Source organism: Pantherophis guttatus, chromosome 5 (assembly GCF_059756535.1).
Source record: "Pantherophis guttatus breed Tessera chromosome 5, ASM5975653v1, whole genome shotgun sequence".
Lineage (NCBI taxonomy): Eukaryota > Metazoa > Chordata > Lepidosauria > Squamata > Colubridae > Pantherophis > Pantherophis guttatus.
Window position 1 is genome coordinate 35,189,644 of NC_142067.1, and position 17,912 is coordinate 35,207,555.

General features: G+C 33.6%; 1 protein-coding gene across 2 annotated transcripts in view; it reads left to right on the plus strand.

Annotated features, from left to right (window-relative positions):
• ALCAM (activated leukocyte cell adhesion molecule) overlaps positions 1–9,841 on the plus strand; it is a 128,137-nt gene extending 118,296 nt beyond the window's left edge. Inside the window, exons 15-16 of one of the 2 annotated variants that reach the window (XM_060686301.2) lie at positions 3,339–3,455; positions 7,581–9,841. In XM_060686301.2, the coding sequence (XP_060542284.1) occupies positions 3,339–3,426 (88 nt within the window). In that variant the 3' untranslated portion in view covers positions 3,427–3,455; positions 7,581–9,841. The remainder of the gene's footprint in view (positions 1–3,338; positions 3,456–7,580) is intronic. The other variant, XM_060686302.2, reaches the window with a different exon arrangement.
• Positions 9,842–17,912: the final 8,071 nt, after the last annotated feature.

The window sequence follows — 17,912 nt, forward strand, 5'->3', positions numbered from 1 at the left end:
GCAAATTAGTATTCAATGTTTAAAATAGCATAACTGTTTGCTATTCAGGGGCATGAATATTTGAGTAGGTATGAAATAAACAAGATTCGATTTATTCATTATAGTAAGAAGACAAAATACAAATTACTCTTTCCTATACCTTATTATGCCCTTGGCTTTGAATATCTCCTGTCAAGTTTTCCTCAGAAAAGTTGAGTGGAGTGGGGGGGGGTTGTTTTTGCTTTGCAGAATCCATTAGCCTGCCAGTTACTTTCCACAGTTATTCTCTATGAGTTGAAGTATACTGGGATTCCTTTAAATGTGGGAGTTCACATACTTAGTCACTGTATGTCAAGTCAGAAGGTAGGAAAATCATATGCCTGAAAAGGGCTGCTGATATAAATCCGATAATGCAAAGTTTCAGATCATTTGATAAGTCTTCATGCATACATGAAAGTTGTCTGCCGTGTAGGAATCCCTGTGCTATGTGATAACATGCTATTCCCATGGAATATTCGCTGACCGCCGAAATCACAGCACAACTTTATAGAGAAGACCAGCTGTTCATTTCTGAGCTCAGTTCTACTTCTGGACAAGGCCTGAATTAGTTTAATTAAAATGAATGAAATTGCTTCCCAAAGCTAAACTAAATAAGTGGCCTGCATTGTGGCCTTTTCTTTTCTTAAAATTTCTTCCTGATTTCTTCTTCCTACTCTATTAGTAGCAATCAAGTACCCCAACTAAAACAAGTTATAAAGTTGCCTATTCAGGCAAAACTAACCATATGTATTTATTTTATATGGGGAGAGTTTGAAATGCCTTTGAAATTTAATTAACTAACATTTAATTAACTAATATATAACTTAAAACATATAATATCATATTGATTTGTTCTACTACTGTAATAGTGTATAATTCTACACAACCAAATAAATATATGTTACATTATATCACAATTTCATTTCCATTCACTTTCATTGGCTGATAACTTTAAAAAATGAGAAAACGAATACTAAGACATATCAAACATATTTTAATAGTATATTGTGTAGAAATTATTATGGCACATCTCACTATCAGTTAGCACTTAGGCTTCGTATGCTTTCAGTCTTGCTTAAAAATTTGGTCTGACACTTTTATTACAAACTGAAGCCTAGGATTAATTTTATGTTTTTATGTCATGACACTGTCCATACACTGCTCTTGTTTAGTTATTACTTCTATTGCCATCCGTATAGTCTATTTCCTTTTTAACATTTATTTATTTAAATGTATCAAAACGATCAATCAGCAAATTTTCCTTCATTATTTCTTTGCTGGATTTGCAGACCTAGTGCTGAACTTGTTTTATTACCTGCAATAATAATATAAATGTGTTGTCAGTAGTTCACATTAATTTATGAAGAGAGCCAATCAGCTTATTATCAGTTTATTTAAAGCTGATAATGAAATTAACAGAGATTATGATGGAACTGAACGTTGCTAAATTATAGATAATTACCACTATAATTTTAGAATAAACTTAATCACTTGAAAGCTTATTACAGGTAATCTATTTTGAGCATGCATGTGTGTCATAAAAATAATTATTGCTGCTTTGATGAAAACAGTGACAACATGTTTAGCAAAGTAAGATTCAATAGAAACAGCTATCCAAGAGGTGGAAGTACTTTCTATTTTTAAAATCTTCCCTAATATATAACCTCATTAATTTTGGTATTCTTATCAATCATCCTTCTCAGGCACTTCTGATCAGTTATTCACATCACATCTATGAAAGTTATTTCTCTATGTGTGTTTTTGGTCTGTGCTGTTTTAATATAATTCCCACTACTCCCTTTGGCAAGATTTTAGCATATGGCATGGTAAAAGGTGATTTTAGATTTGTAGTTATTCATCAAAATGTCATACATTTTCAACTAGGAACAAAAAAAAAATCACAAAAATAACTGGGACCTAATTAGAGGCTTAGCTATCTATACATTACTACTGATATGGTATCTGAGACACACCAAGTTTTACTTATAGCTGTGACCTAACATATTATTTATAGCTGTAACAGGGTTTCTCTGTTATATGCCTTCATATAATTTATGACTTAAATTTCTTTTTCTAAAATATCTGCAGCTGTTTTCTAACCCAAGAAACCAGCAGGTTTTATATGCCTCCTGCAACAATATGCCTTTGCAGGATTTCTACACCTTGTTTCCCTGCACTCTGCACTTGAACTTTCTTGATATCTTTTGCTCAAAATCCATATTGAGCAAAGACATCAGCTCATTAATCTTTTCTTTAGAAGAGGTGGTAGCTATAGGATCCCTGAAGAGAATTCATTTGTAGCACCTATGTGGGTTTGGCCATATACCTCATAAAGCCAAACTGTTAAAATGTTATCACATTGATATAGATGCCTCTCACATTAATAAATTGTGAAAGTTTTCTCTATGTAATAAAAGCTTTAAAGTGTATCAAATTACTCAGACCCCCAGTCAATTAAAACATGAATTTATCAATAAAAATGTATATCATGGTTTAAATTAGTCATTCTTCCCTTTTGCTTTACCTCTCACAGGGGTTTTCTGTGGATATTATTTATGAGTGTTTTGGGTTCAACAGATACCTGGAGGCCTGTAGAAATTGGGCCAGTCCTTCTCCTGACTAGCTGCAAAAACAGCCTGTGTTATATTACAAATTATATTTTGTAAAGATAGCATAAATAAATTCTACTTAGTAAATAAATTTGCATTTTTATCCTAAATGTTGCTTTGGAAAAGAAAATATAAGTATTAGAATGAGATAAAATTTACATGTTTGAGGGGAAAAATAGTATCAGAATTATGGGATGCTGTGAGTGAAATAAGCAATATTTTTATTTTATAGAACTTGCTCATAATTAATTTAAATCCTGCTAAATCAATTTTTCACAGAGAAGGAGAAGCCAGTTAGAAAAATATGTCTTCTAGATTTTAATTATCCTTCAGTTTAGATTTCAACAAATTAGGTATTATCTCAAGCCATATAAATGGAGTATTTTAATGATAAAATGTGTTTATAGTATTTCAGTGTTAATATGCATATTATTTGAAGGAAACATGAATTAAATCCTGATAATAGTTCCTTCAGCTAAAAAAGTTAATGTATGTATTTATAAATGAGAGCAAAATGGAATTTGAAAATTGTTATTCTGTATTCCAGGATTCACTATTTTAGAGTCTTTCATTTGCCAATAAAATCAGATTCCTGTGTTGGTAGTGGAACAATTTTATGCTGCAGAAGTTAAAATGGTGTGCATCTTATCCAGTAACTGAATATAATAATAACAGCAAGATGAGACATTAGTATTTTTATTTCTGTTTCAGATCAGCTTCAAAACATGTAGCTAAAGATCTTGGAAATATAGAAGAAAATAAAAAGTTAGAAGAAAACAATCATAAATTGGAAGCTTGAAACACCAAACTATTTGGCTGCCATTCCGGGTATGTTTAATAACTTTATAATTATTATCTCCTCTGAATATAATTTAATCCTTACATTAGTTAAATTATGGGATAAGGAATTTCTTATATGTATTCATATCAAGAGAAATCTAAGTCTAGCCGTTTAAAATTTAAAGTGCCTTCCACAGCAATCGTTTGTTGTCATTTTCATTGTTTAGGGGGAAATATACTCTAAAATGTACTGTAAGTTACACTTTATAGCCAACTGAACCAGGGCTGTTTTAGACAATCCTGTAGAAGACATAAGGAGTACCCTTGGAAAAAAAAGGAAGAGTTACTATCCTGGCAACCATTTGTTAAGTGGGGTTTCAGCCAGGCCAAGAAACTAATTTGAGAAAATGGCTCAGACAAGCTTCTCTCTAGTTCACATGAAAATAAAATGAGAGAGGGAAAGCACATTCAGACGAGCAAGATTTTTTTACTGTAGCTGTCACAATAAAAATACTTCTGATTTATACCCACTGGATGAACCAGGAGCGCCATGCAAGTGGTTGATTTAACTCATTCGAAGTCTGAAATAGACTTCCAGGAGGAAATATTAAGTATGTATGTAGGTGGTGAGGAAGACTAGATCAACAATTTAGTTCATTCCAATTTGCTAATTTTGTGCCATTTCAAAGAAAAGGTTCATTTCTGAAATCACGTTTGATCACAGAAATTTCAAGGTTCACTGTGAAAGTTTTATTGACACTGTTACATTACAGTGTGGATGCCAGTCAGTTACATTTTCTGCCATTTCACATTGTGACTGTTATGTAACATGGTTTATAATTGTTAGGCAGGAGTAATATCTATTAAAATATTAATTAAAATGGTTCTATTAGGGAAGATTCCTCCCTGTTTTAGAGATGCACAATTTTTTGACCAGTCTTTATGTGTAAATAGTCTTTAAACATATAGAATGAGTCCAAATGTCCTGGAAACTTACCTGTTAATCAGGATTTACATCATGCTATCAATTAGAATTCCTGAAGAAGTAGGTTGGAAACAGATCCTCCTGGAGAAAAATCTGTTTGTTGTTATGAAAAATTGACACCAACTTGATGATATATACGGGACATCCTTGACTTAAAACCACAATTAGGACAGGAATTTCCATTGTAAGTTATTGTAAGTTGAGTCAGACCCAACTCTATGACAAGTTTTATAGCAGTCATTAAGCAAATCTCCATCATGTTGTTAAGCAAATCATGTGGTTGTTAACTGAATCCAACTTTCCCAATGGTTGTTTTTTGCCAAAAAAGGTAGCAAATTGTGATCATGTGACTGTAGATACTACAACCAGTCATAAATGTGAGCTGGTTGCCAAGAACCTGAATTGTGATCACATGATCAGGAGGGTGGTACAATGGTCATAAGTGCAGACACAAATTATAAGTCATTTTTTCTGAGGCAGACATAACTTTGAACTATAAGTCAAAGTCTACCTGTACTCAATTGTACTCTGATATCCTTATTAAACATCCATAAGAAATGAATTACAGTTTCCACAAGCCTGATCTTATGCAGATTAATGGCTATTACAAAGGTTGTCCTATATTGCCACTCCAGTATGACTGTTGTTAACTCATTGAAGTGGATTAATGACAAAACACTTCTGTATTTTTAAATTTTAGTTTGATTAATCTACCTTATTTAACTATTGAACAAATACTATAGGCTGACTACTGAGATAAATCTCTCTTGGCAGACATCTTTGTATTTCTTGTTTTTCTATATCTAAGCCTTTCCAGATTAGAAAGCTAAATAAATGGAATGGAATGGCGTTCAAGATCCTGATAATATCAAACACGTTTTTCTGTAATAAATACAGTTAATAGTTTGGGTTTTTTTTTCAAATGCCAAATTCAGAAAATAATGCATTGGATTAAGGATCTGACTCTAAACAAGTCAGACATGCTCATAGTAAGAGCTAGGACACAATAAATCAGGAGTATTTCACAGTTTGGGTTTGCTCCTAGAGGCAGATAATGTAACCCTCTGGTTTCCCAGGTAGAGGCAACAGCCAGAAGCATTTTTTAAAAATTAGATTAGTTGATACACCGAGTTTGCCCTTTCTTGGAAGAAAATTGTGTTAAATTATATGGGCTGCCTCCTTTTGTATGGATAATGTATTTCATTTCATGCAGGAATACTTATCAAAGAGAACATATAATATCAGTTCTTAAAAATACTGCAGTGCTACATAATACTTTTAAAATTACAGAGCGTGTTGATTTAGGTTACCTAAAAGAAATATCTTCTTTGTATGATCCTTTCTAGATACTGTGGATCAAATTTTCAGTGCAGCAACTGTAAATTTTTGGAATGTACATCCTGATTAGTTGAAGGAACAGATTTCTTAAGTGACTTTTAAAGGGAGCTTTAAAATATTTTAATCTTTTTATTAATTATTTTAATGGCTATTATTTTTTATTTAGTGTTATTATTGAAAAATACTAGGATATTTCACTAGTATAGAAAGATTCATCAGTACACTAATATGCCTTTTGGCTGATAGGATGAAGGCAATAATACATTGACATACACAGGTTTGATTAACATTAGAACTTTTTGTATCTTACCAAAAATCTTAATTGACCAAAGACATATGACCTGTATTTAGTATATAGCATTTTAAAATCTTAGATAGCAATACTAATAACGTAAAACTTGGCTATCTTCTTGGATATTTCAGATGGCCTTAGTCTGAAATTGGAACACAACTATTTTATTGGATAGTAGCTTTTTTTTTTTTAATTTGATTTATATGCCGCCCTTCTCCAGAGACTCAGGGCGGCTTACAATGCGCTAAGCTTGAATAAAGACCCTAATTTTAAGAAAATCATAAATATTTATGTCCCTGTTTGGTGAGGTACATTAGACATAGAATCATTTCAATGCAATAAAGAGGTTAAATGAAAGGCTTCATAGAATTGGCATGTAAGAATTGAAAGAGATATAGTAAATCATCTAGTCTACCTTTCTATTCAGCATGGGAATACATTACTACACATAGTTCTTGATTTATGACTATAATGGAGTCCAGAATTTTGGTCATGTCATTGAGATCATTAGTTGAGGCATCATATGACCAGACTCAACTTTATAACCAGTTTTATAATGGTCATAAAGTGAGTCACCATGGATGTAAAGGGAATCAAAAGGTAGTTAAGTGAATCCATTCGTCCTAACAGATTTACAAAAACATTGTAAATTGTAGTCATATGATCATGGGACATTGCAACCAGTCATGAATGCAAACTGGTTGCCAAGCCTCTGAAAGCTGATCATATCACTGAGGAGGGAGCAGTAGTCGTAACTTCAAGTATGGGTTGTAAGTAGCATTTTTAAGTCAACTGCAACTTCGAACAGTCATTAAACAACCAGTCATAAATTGAGAACTACCTGTACTGAATTTCCAACAGATAGTCATCCAACCTCTGTTTAGATGAGAGTCTTTTACTTCACAAAATGATATGTCCTATTCTTGTACAATTCTTACCAATAGGATTTTTTTTCTTGATGTCACATCACAACCTGTTTCCTTGTAATGTAAATCTATATTTTCTTGTCCTGACTTCTGGAAATCCTTAACCATTCTGCTTCATTTTCTTCATGGCAAATACTGGAAGACAGCTATTATTTTTCCTTAGTCTTCTGTTTCCCTCACTAAACCTCAGAAGAATTTTATTAAGTTATCTGCTTTATAAGCACAAAGCAATGTATAAGTTCAGTATGTATGTTCTCAACTAGTTTCTCAAAAACTCATAAAAATAGTGTAATTGGGAAACAGTGGTAAACACTACATAGCCAACTGTTTCTGGAAACCATTGTTATCCTAACAAGATATGATATGTAGTATATTGCTTCTGCTACTAATTTCCACACTGCTGTCATTATTCAGTTACTCATGTTTGCTACCTACTTTCTCTTACAGTTTTCATTTAAATAATATATCAGCAAGAACTTTCTAGTATTATAAACATGAGCAGTAGATGAAGCAATTTTCGTTACTAATTGCTGGTTACATTAGAAAATAAAATTTCAACCATCTCCTTCTGTGCCATTTATGCCATTGTTATACTGGGTCTTCTTTATTTGCTGTCTTTGTTCTGTTTTTAGAAAATAAACATAGACCAACTGAAGCATGAACATGGATTATGTTTAAGATATATAAGAAGATGTGACGGCTTTTCATGGTTCAAGTATTATACAGATCATTGTTTCAAGTTTTCAAAAAATATATATCCAGTTTTCTCAAGCTTACAAAATTTCAGCAAAACTAATTTTGGCAACAGCCGTAATAATAGGTCAAAAATTGTGTTCAGTTTGAATATATATATTATTTTTTTGTAAATGTCTGCACTGAAGATTACTTTTGGTTTGCCTTTATGTAAATTTTTTACGTAGCTATTTTTATACACTGTAAGGCTTTGTTCTGGGAGTTGCTGGTAATCTGATGTATAGTGTTTTATTTTCAACGTTTTTTGCACCCTTTAAAGAGGTACATTTCTAATTCTGACTGCTATCAGTAAATCTACTACTTTGCACAGTGAGTATTTAATTTATGAAATTGCCTTATGGAAAAAGGAAACATTTCTTTGTTTTTTCAAAAATCACTGTAAGAAAAAATATTTAAAAAAATCTGTAAGGGAAAAATAGAAAAAAGCAAACTAACAACTTTATAATATAATAAAAACCTGCTAAACTATTAATAACATGTACATAATTGTCAAAGGGTAATCAGGTATTATTCAAGATTCATGTTATTGTGTATACCGATGTCCATTATGAAGTCTTTTTTAGACAGGAAAAACTTTTTATTGATAGCATTCTGAAAAACAATTGTTTTTTCAATTACATGATATCTAGTATGAATGACTGGAATTAAGAATTAGTTCAGATTTTTTTTTTTTTTTTTTTTTTTTTTTTTTGTTATCCACTGCCTTAAAATTACCTTTGTCTTTTAAATTTCAAAAAGGAAAAAAATAATTGGAGGGTTTTTTTGTCTTTCTTTTTTTAAGTAGTCATACTTAAGCTGCATTTTTCCACAAAATAGAATATATATATATATTTTTGTGTGTATGTGTGTGTTTTTGTTAACAACACTACAGATATTGCACCTTGAGATGATTTTAGTGTTTTTAACTGGTACATAATTTATCAAAAGTACAGAAATTGTAACAATGAAATGAAATCTATGTATCTTTAGTTACACCCAAGACTGTAACTTTGTAGACCTGATTTATGCTTGAGAATTTTTTTAGAAAGTTAGCATAAAAAGAAACATTTGGATAGATCAGGACAAATAGTGTTTAGCAATGTTTCCTCTTAAGCAGAAGACTAGCACTTGGGAGGACATAATAACTTTTTTTTAATCAGCAGGAAAATAGAATAAGCATATCGTTTGGTTTACCGATTTTTGAGTCTGGGGAAAGGATGAGTCTCTAGCTTATTGGAAAGTTGCTTAGAAAAAGTGGAAATTAGGAAATGCATTTTGCCACACAGGAAAGGAGAAAAACTGTTGTGAATTTGTAAAATGTTAAATGTTTGGGCAGTAGTGACTAATATCTTAAATAAAACCTTTCTATAATGTATTGGCATGAATTAAATACATGAAGTGTTCTAGAAATTCAATAGTGTATAAAAATATTATAGAAGAATCCTGTAAAAAGTCCTCTCTGCACTGGTTAAGGCTTTATTTGGCAATGTAACAACAACAAATCTTGATAAATGTTAAACCAAAGTTAAAAGGGGGATAAAACCAAAGTCTTGTGTTCTATATGGCTAAGCCATTTATGAAATTTATGTAAATACTGTGATTTTTTTCTCCTTTTCTTTTTTTAGAATTTGTTTACAATGATTCTAAAATTTTTAAGCACCTGTTTTCCAAAATAAAATGTGAACACATGCAAAAAAGATTATATATAATTTGTTCTGATGTGAAGTAATCACTACCTATAAGAGAAAATTCAACTATTATGAATATAGGAAAGGGAAAAAAAAGATTTAAAGTTCTACATCTTGGCCTTGGATAATATGAAATATAAAAATAAATACAAAAAGTATTTCCATTTAGAAAAAGATATCTCTTTGCTCTAATAATAAAAAATAAAATTATTCACACAACTGCTTGACCATGCTTGAAATGAAACTGAAAGAGAAAAAGGTGGAAGCACTTAAATTCTGCATCCAGTATCACCATGAGAAAGGACTAAAACTCTCACATTTCTAAATTCTACTTACCACTGTTATTTTTTGGGGTGGGGGGTGCCTGCTCTACTGTTCAGAATTCATGCTAAACTTGTTACAGAAATCTACAGTACAAATTAATTGTTGCCGTTAATGCCTGAAAGACAATAAAAGTGAAGTATGTTTTCCCATTCCCGTGTGACATTTCAGTTCAAAGATATTATTTGTGTATAAAATAAATTTTTGGATATCATAGTGGCATGAATCTTCAGCTTTTTTCAGGTATTTTGACGTGTGCCAAATGAAACACCTTCATGCATTTTATACCTGTTCCTTATATAATTTATGAAAGTTAAAATATTTAAAGGCAGAATTTGTTAATTGTGAGGTACTTGGTTTATTTGTTTTGTTTTGTTTTTATTCTGCTCTTTCATTATTAAGAGAAGAGAACTTTACAGGTAAATCTTGAGTTCCGAGTTTTATTTTTTATTTTTTTATCCAGCATCTTCATTTAAAACTATATTCTACAATATAGTAAGATAAAATTAACTTTTATGACTATGAATATGGCTCAGCCATTTGTGCATGCTTACTATTTCAATGTCACAAGGGAACAACATATTTTATTGAAAATGCTTGTTAATTTAATATTTCAGTGACAGAAAAATGATTTATTTTAGACCATTCTTTAAATTCAGAGTCCAGTAAAATTACTTCCATGTGAGTTGCATCTTTGGCCAATAATCATTAAAAATAAAAATAGCAGGATAGGAATTTAAAAATTTAAGCCAGAACTTTGTTTCAATGTTACATTCAACATTCTACTATTCTAATTCCCCTCTAGTCTTGTCATTTTCTTTTTTTTTTCTTTCTTTTTCCCATTAGCAAGAAATATCAATTGTTTTACAGGAGTAATTTCATTATTTTCAAAACTATGAGTAAAAAGGAGATTTGGCAAAACATAATTCCCCTGAAAGAGTAAATGTTGACTATTCTCCATCTAGAAAAGCTTAAATCTATTTAACTACTTCTCAAAAATGTAACTTTCAAATTTAAAGTTTAACAGAACATTTCTTCTTACTTGCTCATAGTTTTTTAAACATTTGTGTGGCTTTTTTGCAAAACAGGCAAGAATAGAAACTTTACTAATGCAAGCAGTGGAAAATAAATAACCTTTACTAATCAAGCTACTGATTAAATTTCAATCACTCTGATGTGATTTTAGACTATTCAGTACTTAACACTTTTCTCTATCTAGGAGATTTTAATATACTACCTTTTCCATTTGGAAAGTGCAAACCAGGAAGAGGATATCAAAGAGAAGGATATCTTCTCTACATTTTTCTAAAGAAAAATTGAATAAATCCCCTGTCACTGGAGTGACCCACCAGTCATAATTTGATTGATTTTACCAGTATTTTGTGGGAGATTATGTTTTACTGGATTGGCTCTGGACCAATTAGGGAAAAACCAATTAGAAAAACATTGTTTTGAAAATCTAGCAGAATGATAGCTGTCATGGCTGCTAAGAGGTCTTAATAAGTGAAATAGGCACATCTAAACATGTAGAAACTGTTCAGTGGATTAAATAATTCTAAATTTAAGAACATTTGTGCTGAAAGATATTAGTCTGATGACTAATTTTTCCATAGGCCATAGGTAATAATATCAGGAAAGTGAAAGAAAGAGCAGAGGGGCTAAATCTGACTGCATAAGACCAAACCTAAAGAACAAATGCATATACTGTAAAACCAGAATTGATAATGCAGTAACAAACAGAAAATGCTATCACTGCAAAGAACTGAAGAAACAGTGAAACACCTAGTTAGCTGCTGCAAGAAGATTGCACAGACTGACTTGAAATGAGCAAAAATGGTGAGTTGGTATAAATGCAAAACATACTATTTGCTTGCAAGCAAGAACTGATGGACCATCAAAGAGACAATGTAATAGAAAATCAAGAAGCTAAAGTCCTCTAGAACCTTAGAATTCAAACAGAAAAGTATCTGCTAAATAACCCCCCAGATATAATAACTAAAAATAAGACCAAAAAAATATAGATAACAGAGACAGTAGTACCTGGAGTTAGCAGAATAGAAAAGAACAGGGAAAAAAATAACAAAATGCAAAGATTTGCAAATAAAAGTAGAATTTCTGAGGCAAAAGAAAGCAAAGATACCACCAATGATAATAGGTACCTTGGCTACAATCCCAAAACATTTGGAGCACCATTTGAACACGTCTGGCATTGACAAAATCATCAGTCAATTGCAAAAGGCAGCTGTATTTGGAACAGCTTACATCCTGCGATAATACCATCAACAATAACATCTGCCTATCCTGCTGTACCCAGGTCTTTGGAGTGCTTTGATAGGTGGATAAAAATGCCAAATCCAGTCTGAACATTTCGTTGACTGCAATGAACCATAATAAAAAATAGGGTTCTTCATAAGCCAAAATTCTACTATTTCAAATAAAATGCAGTCAAATCCCAAACCCTCAGCCAGTCCCAATCTAATGGCCATTAAAAGAAGCATATTGAAAACTATTTTCCAAAGCACCCAAAGGCCAGACAAGGAACAATGGATGGAAATTGATTAAGGAGAGATTTAACCTAGAAATAAGAAATTTTCTGACAGAACAATCAACCAATGGCACAGCTTGTCATCAGAGGTTGTGGTGCTTCATTCCTGGAGGCTTTCAAGAAGGGAGATTAGAAAGCCACTTGTCAGAAATTATATAGGATCTCCTGCTTGAGCAGGTGGTTGTAAGCAAGATGACTTACAAGATCCCTTCCACCTCTGTTATTCTAAGTCTTTCAGAAGTCCAGAAGGGAGGGGAAGCCAGGAGGGCCAATGAAAACAATGTGGGAATTCACCATTAAGAAGGTTGTCTCCTGGCCCATTTTCATCTCTTGAGAGGACAAGAACTGATGTAGTCCCCTCTCTAGACAATCTCAGAGAACATTCATTGTGAAAAAGGCAGTCGCTAATTTGTATCTGTGCCACTGAGTGGTGCTTTATGGATGATACCCAGACATCTAACTTGCTGCTGCCAAAGTACCAACTACTGGTTATACTACAGTAAGAAGTTCTATTCATCAGCAGTCTAGCCACTGTATCTTTGACTAACTGTATCTTAGTCATATTCAAAGGGAGCTCAACATAGGGCGCATTTCTGTTAATAAAGGTCTGGTAACTGTTGTTCAGCCTTCTTCCTGGTAGGGCTGTAATTCTCATACCAATTAAAGCTTGACTGAGGCTTCTTTACCTTCAAGCAGAAATCTCCTGCCACAAATCCAGGGAAAAATCCATGTCGTGGATCTCTTGTAAAGAGAGCAGAATCCCAGTGATAATAAGAATCAAAAGCAATGTTTTAGGATATTTGCAGATGAACAGCAGATTTTTCATGTCAACTTAATCAGAATAGCTTGAAACTAAATCTTTTGGGGATTGGAGACAGAAAGTACAATGGACTCGAGATAAAGTGGAAAGGTGTGATAGTGATATTATAATAGTAACTATTACACTTCAGCCATGAGGATTATTGGCTCATAAATGCATTGTTATTTGCTGTATATGTACTAATGTTTAGTATGGAAATAAAATTACCGTGGACTTTTAGTATAGGAAAACAAATGTAATTTAATAGATGTAACAGAAAACTGATGAAATTACTCCCATTAGTGGAATGTAACCACTAAAGGCTGTTTCCTTAAAAGGAACCAAAGCAATATTAAGGGAGAAGAAGTTGAACAAAACCGACAGTGCTGTAGAGGGCATGTGGATTAAACTATGTGTAGTAATGAATAAAAGCAATTCTGTTGATGGTGTCTGCTATCATTCAGTCAACCAAGGAAAAGATGTAGGTGATATGTTCCAAAGGAAACTGCAAATTACTCAGGGATGCATGAAGTAGCAGTGATGAGTGGCTTTAATTACGCTGACATCTGCTGGAAGACAAATTCTTACTTCTCAGGATGGTAATTTCTCCTTCAGAGTGGAGAAAGGCACAAGAGGATCAACTATCGTTAACTTGATACTGAGCAATAAGGAGGCTTAATCGATAAAGTGTAAGTATGAGAAACTTGCAGTTGAATGCCTGTCATTGAGTTCAGAAGAGTTTTTAAAAACTAAACTTAGAGTGATGATACAATCTAGGTTTCTATGCCCAACGGAATTGATGGGAAATTAATGGGAAAAGTTGGTCAAAATGCAGGAGATGTCTTTAAAATGCATAATAAAAGTACTGTTGCAAACTGGATAAAAAAGAGAGAGAGTTTATTGTGAATGAGCAAAAACAAGAACAACTGAAATCAATGGAGATACACAAAAATGTCTGAAAAGAGTAGAACTAAAATATTTATTTATGTAATTTATTTGCTGCCCATTTCATATCCACATGGCAGAGGGGATAATAAGATGGACAGCTTAGCAAAGACAACTACACAAAAATTGTACAAATGGTTTCAGGAAAACTAGGTTCCAAATGATTTTACATGTACTTGTACAATAAAATGGTTTCTTCCAATACTACCCTTGCTGAAAGAAAAGTAAAAGAAGCAAATGGAAAAGAACATTTTGTCACATGGACATTTAAGAAGGAACGTAGATATACATTTGCAGTTCCAAATAAGTTATACATTTACGGAAACAGGCTTGTCTGCAAATATCAAGAGAAGAAGAAGTACTGAGCACAAAATAATGTTTATGAAGTGATAATGGGATTATGTAAAGATGTATAAAATTGTATGTGAAACAGAAAAAGTAAAGGAGATTATTTTCCTTCTCATATATTAAGGTCATCAAATAGCAGGAAAGTTGCTCTCTTTTTTTTAATCTCACAATAACAATTAGTTTAGGAAAAGCTATATTGTTCAGTGGCAGAATAGATGTCTTCATGCAACTACCAACAGAGTTAAAAGGGCTTTTACAAGTTAAAAGAGTGAAACAAGAACTGTAATCTGCTGCCAGTTTATAATAGGTTATTGAAAGTGACACAAACATAGCAATATAAGAAAAATAATGGTAAGACAATAGAATAGATTTAGAAATGCAAGAAAGCCATTTGGAATGAGTTATTCTGCTGCCTACAGCATACCATTCCTCAGACTACTACTGTCATTCATTTAAATGAAGCAGTTTTCATTTTAGGATAAATGTGTTAGGCAAGAGAATCTTGGAAAAAAGTATAGTCAATCATTGATTAATGAGCATCTTAAAGCGTAACAGAGTCAGTTTGGTATGGTGGTTCAGGCATAAAACCAGAAACCAGGAAACCATGAGTTCTAGTCTTCTTTAGCATGAAGTCAGGTGGTTCACTTTGCATCAGTCATTCTCTCTCAGCCTAGGAAGGAAGCAATGGAAGACAATTTCTGAAATCTTGCCAAGAAAACTGCAGGAATTGGTTGTGTAGGGTTAATATTAAGACTGACTCAAAGGCATCTCCACCCACCGAAAAATTAAAACGTGATGTCTTCTCTTGCACAATTTCCAAAAAAAGATGGACTGATGCCTCACTTAAGAATTAAATGGATGAATGCCCATTTACTCAACACCTGTGTTTTCTTTATCAGACTTTTGAGAGTTCCCTTACATCAGGCTTCTTATACAGGAGAGACAATGTTTTCCAAAGAAAGTACCATCTACATCAGTTTTTGGCCTGGATGGCCTCCTGCAGCACTCTGCTGCCAAAACGGGGCATGGGGGGCTGCCCACAGCTCTCCATGCCCTGTTTTGGCTGGCAGAGTGCTGCAGGGGGCTGTCCAGGCCAAAAATGGGATGTGGGGAGCCACACATGCCCCCCCTCACCCCATTTTGACTATCAGAGTGCTGCAGGAAGCTGTCCAGGCCAAATATGGGGGTGGCAGCTGTGCACGGCCCCCCTGTGCCCCATTTTGGCTGCCAGAAGCACCACGGGTTGGTCCTTTGCTATTTCCAGGCAGGTCCTGCAGACCAGATTTAAGCATCCTACGGTCCAGATACGGCCCACAAGCCTCGAGTTTAACACCCCTGCTCTACATGAACAGATGGTTTCCTGAAATAAGTTGTCCTGCTTCGCTCCTAGCAAAAAAAGCAGCTTGAACTATGAGGATCGGCAGAGATAACAAGTTGGAATACAATTATATCATTCCAAACTGGAAGACATAAATACAATTTAAAATCCTCACATTGGAGGCTAACCAACCTAATTCAGAAGACTCCACCTGTACATCATTGGACAACTTCTGTAACAATCCCTCTTCTCTAATCTTCCATATCACATTTACTCTGGGCTAGAACCTGATGTTGGTGATGTAAATATAAATATAAATGACTGAATAAATATAAAGTGGTGAGAAAGTATTCCCATGGATTCAGGTATATACCGTAGAGTGCTTCACTCACTTTAGTGTGCAGAGTCCAGCAAAGCTTGAGAAATGCAAACTCTAAGCAAACCATTTTGTACAGGATCTTTTCTGGTTTTCTTTGATAAGTTTTTAAAGGAAAGGGGGTGGGGTCCATATTGTCTTGTTCTTTATTTTCATTGTTATGATTATTTTGTTAATTTATACTATACTGTGTATCAATCCAGGGGTGAAATCCAGCAGGTTCTAACAAGTTCTGGAGAACCGGTAGTGGAAATTTTGAGTAGTTCTGAGACTCCTTGCACCTAGATAGAATCCTTTTAATTGCAAAATGGGTTCTTAACTGTTAATTTGTATAATAGCAACTGCATTTTTTTCCATTATTTTTATTTGTTAGCTCTGTCAAGCAAGTAGCCTGAAATATTTGGAACTTTGGCACTATAAAAAGAGAAATAAAAGCAGAAGAATGTTCATTTTCTCGTCTAGTCACTCAAGGGGGGGGGATTTGTTCCCAGATGAAAAAATGCTGCATATTATTTAAAAATATGCCCCCCTCTCAAGTTGTGAGAAATTGCAACACTAGATTGAAAGGAGGCCTTACAGATTCTAGTGAAGGAAGTGGAGAAGCCAACCACCACATTCCTGTGCATATAAGGACCCTTATGAGCGCCACTGGATAGTACTGACTCCCTCTTCTTTGACTTTAGCTTTTGGTTAAACAGAGTTGGTGAAGTAAATATAAATAATTGAGTGAATGAAAAATATTGTACCATCTGGCTCATTAATGCTAATACACGAGTGCATATGTGCATGATATACACACATCCACATTCATGCATAACCATCTATTCTTCCTGAAACCTAATTACAAGACTTCAACAGTAGCATTCAGTTTGTTCTGCCATTCATTTTAGTATGCAGTCATTTATAAGACAAATAACTTTCCACCCCTATTCTATTCATATTGATGCTGTTTCAAGGCATCTGCCTATTCTGTTGTTCTATAGTGTTCAATTATTTTTGTTTTATTTTTAATTATAAACTGCTAAACATAAGCGGGGTTGAACTGTAGTCATCCTTTATCAACTTTTATTTTAACCCACCTTTCTGAAATTTATTTGCAAACTCCTGGATCAGTAGAATTCTGGCAAAATTAACTTTGCAAAATCAAATTAGTTCAGGGAACTCCACCCAGTTCAATAGAGTAGAATAACTGAGTTGGAAGGGACCTTGGAGGTCTTCTAGTCTACCCCCTGCTTAGGCAGGAAACTCTACACCACTTCAGACAAATGGTTATCTAATCTCTTCTTAAAAACTTCCAGTATTGGAGCATTTACAACTTCTGGAGGCAAGTTGTTCCACTGATTAATTGTTCTAACTATCCGGAAATTTCCCCTTAGTTCTAGATTGCAAACTAATCCTTGATTAGTTTCCACCCATTGCTTCTTGTTCTACCCTCAAGTGCTTTGGAGAATAGTTTGACTCCCTCTTCTTTGTGGCAACCCCTGAGATATCAGAACACTGCTATCATGTCACCCCAGTCCTTCTTTTTATAAGACTAGACATAACCAGTTCCAGCAACTGTTCTTTATGTTTTATCCCCGAGTCCCCTAATCATCTTTGTTGCTCTTCTCTGCACTCTTTCTAGAGTCTCAACATCTTTTTTACATCGTGGTGACCAAAATTGGATGCAGTATTCCAGGTGTGGCCTTACCAAGGCATTATAAAGTGGTATTAACACTTCACGTGATTTTGATTCTATCCTTCTGTATATGCAGCCTAGAACTGTGAACCATTCAATAGTTTGAACTAATTCAGAAAATTTATCCATTTTGGATTTCTGAATTGATTTGCAATTAGTGCCTGTGCAAAAACATCTAAATCAAATATATTGCATACAATTCAGTTATATAATT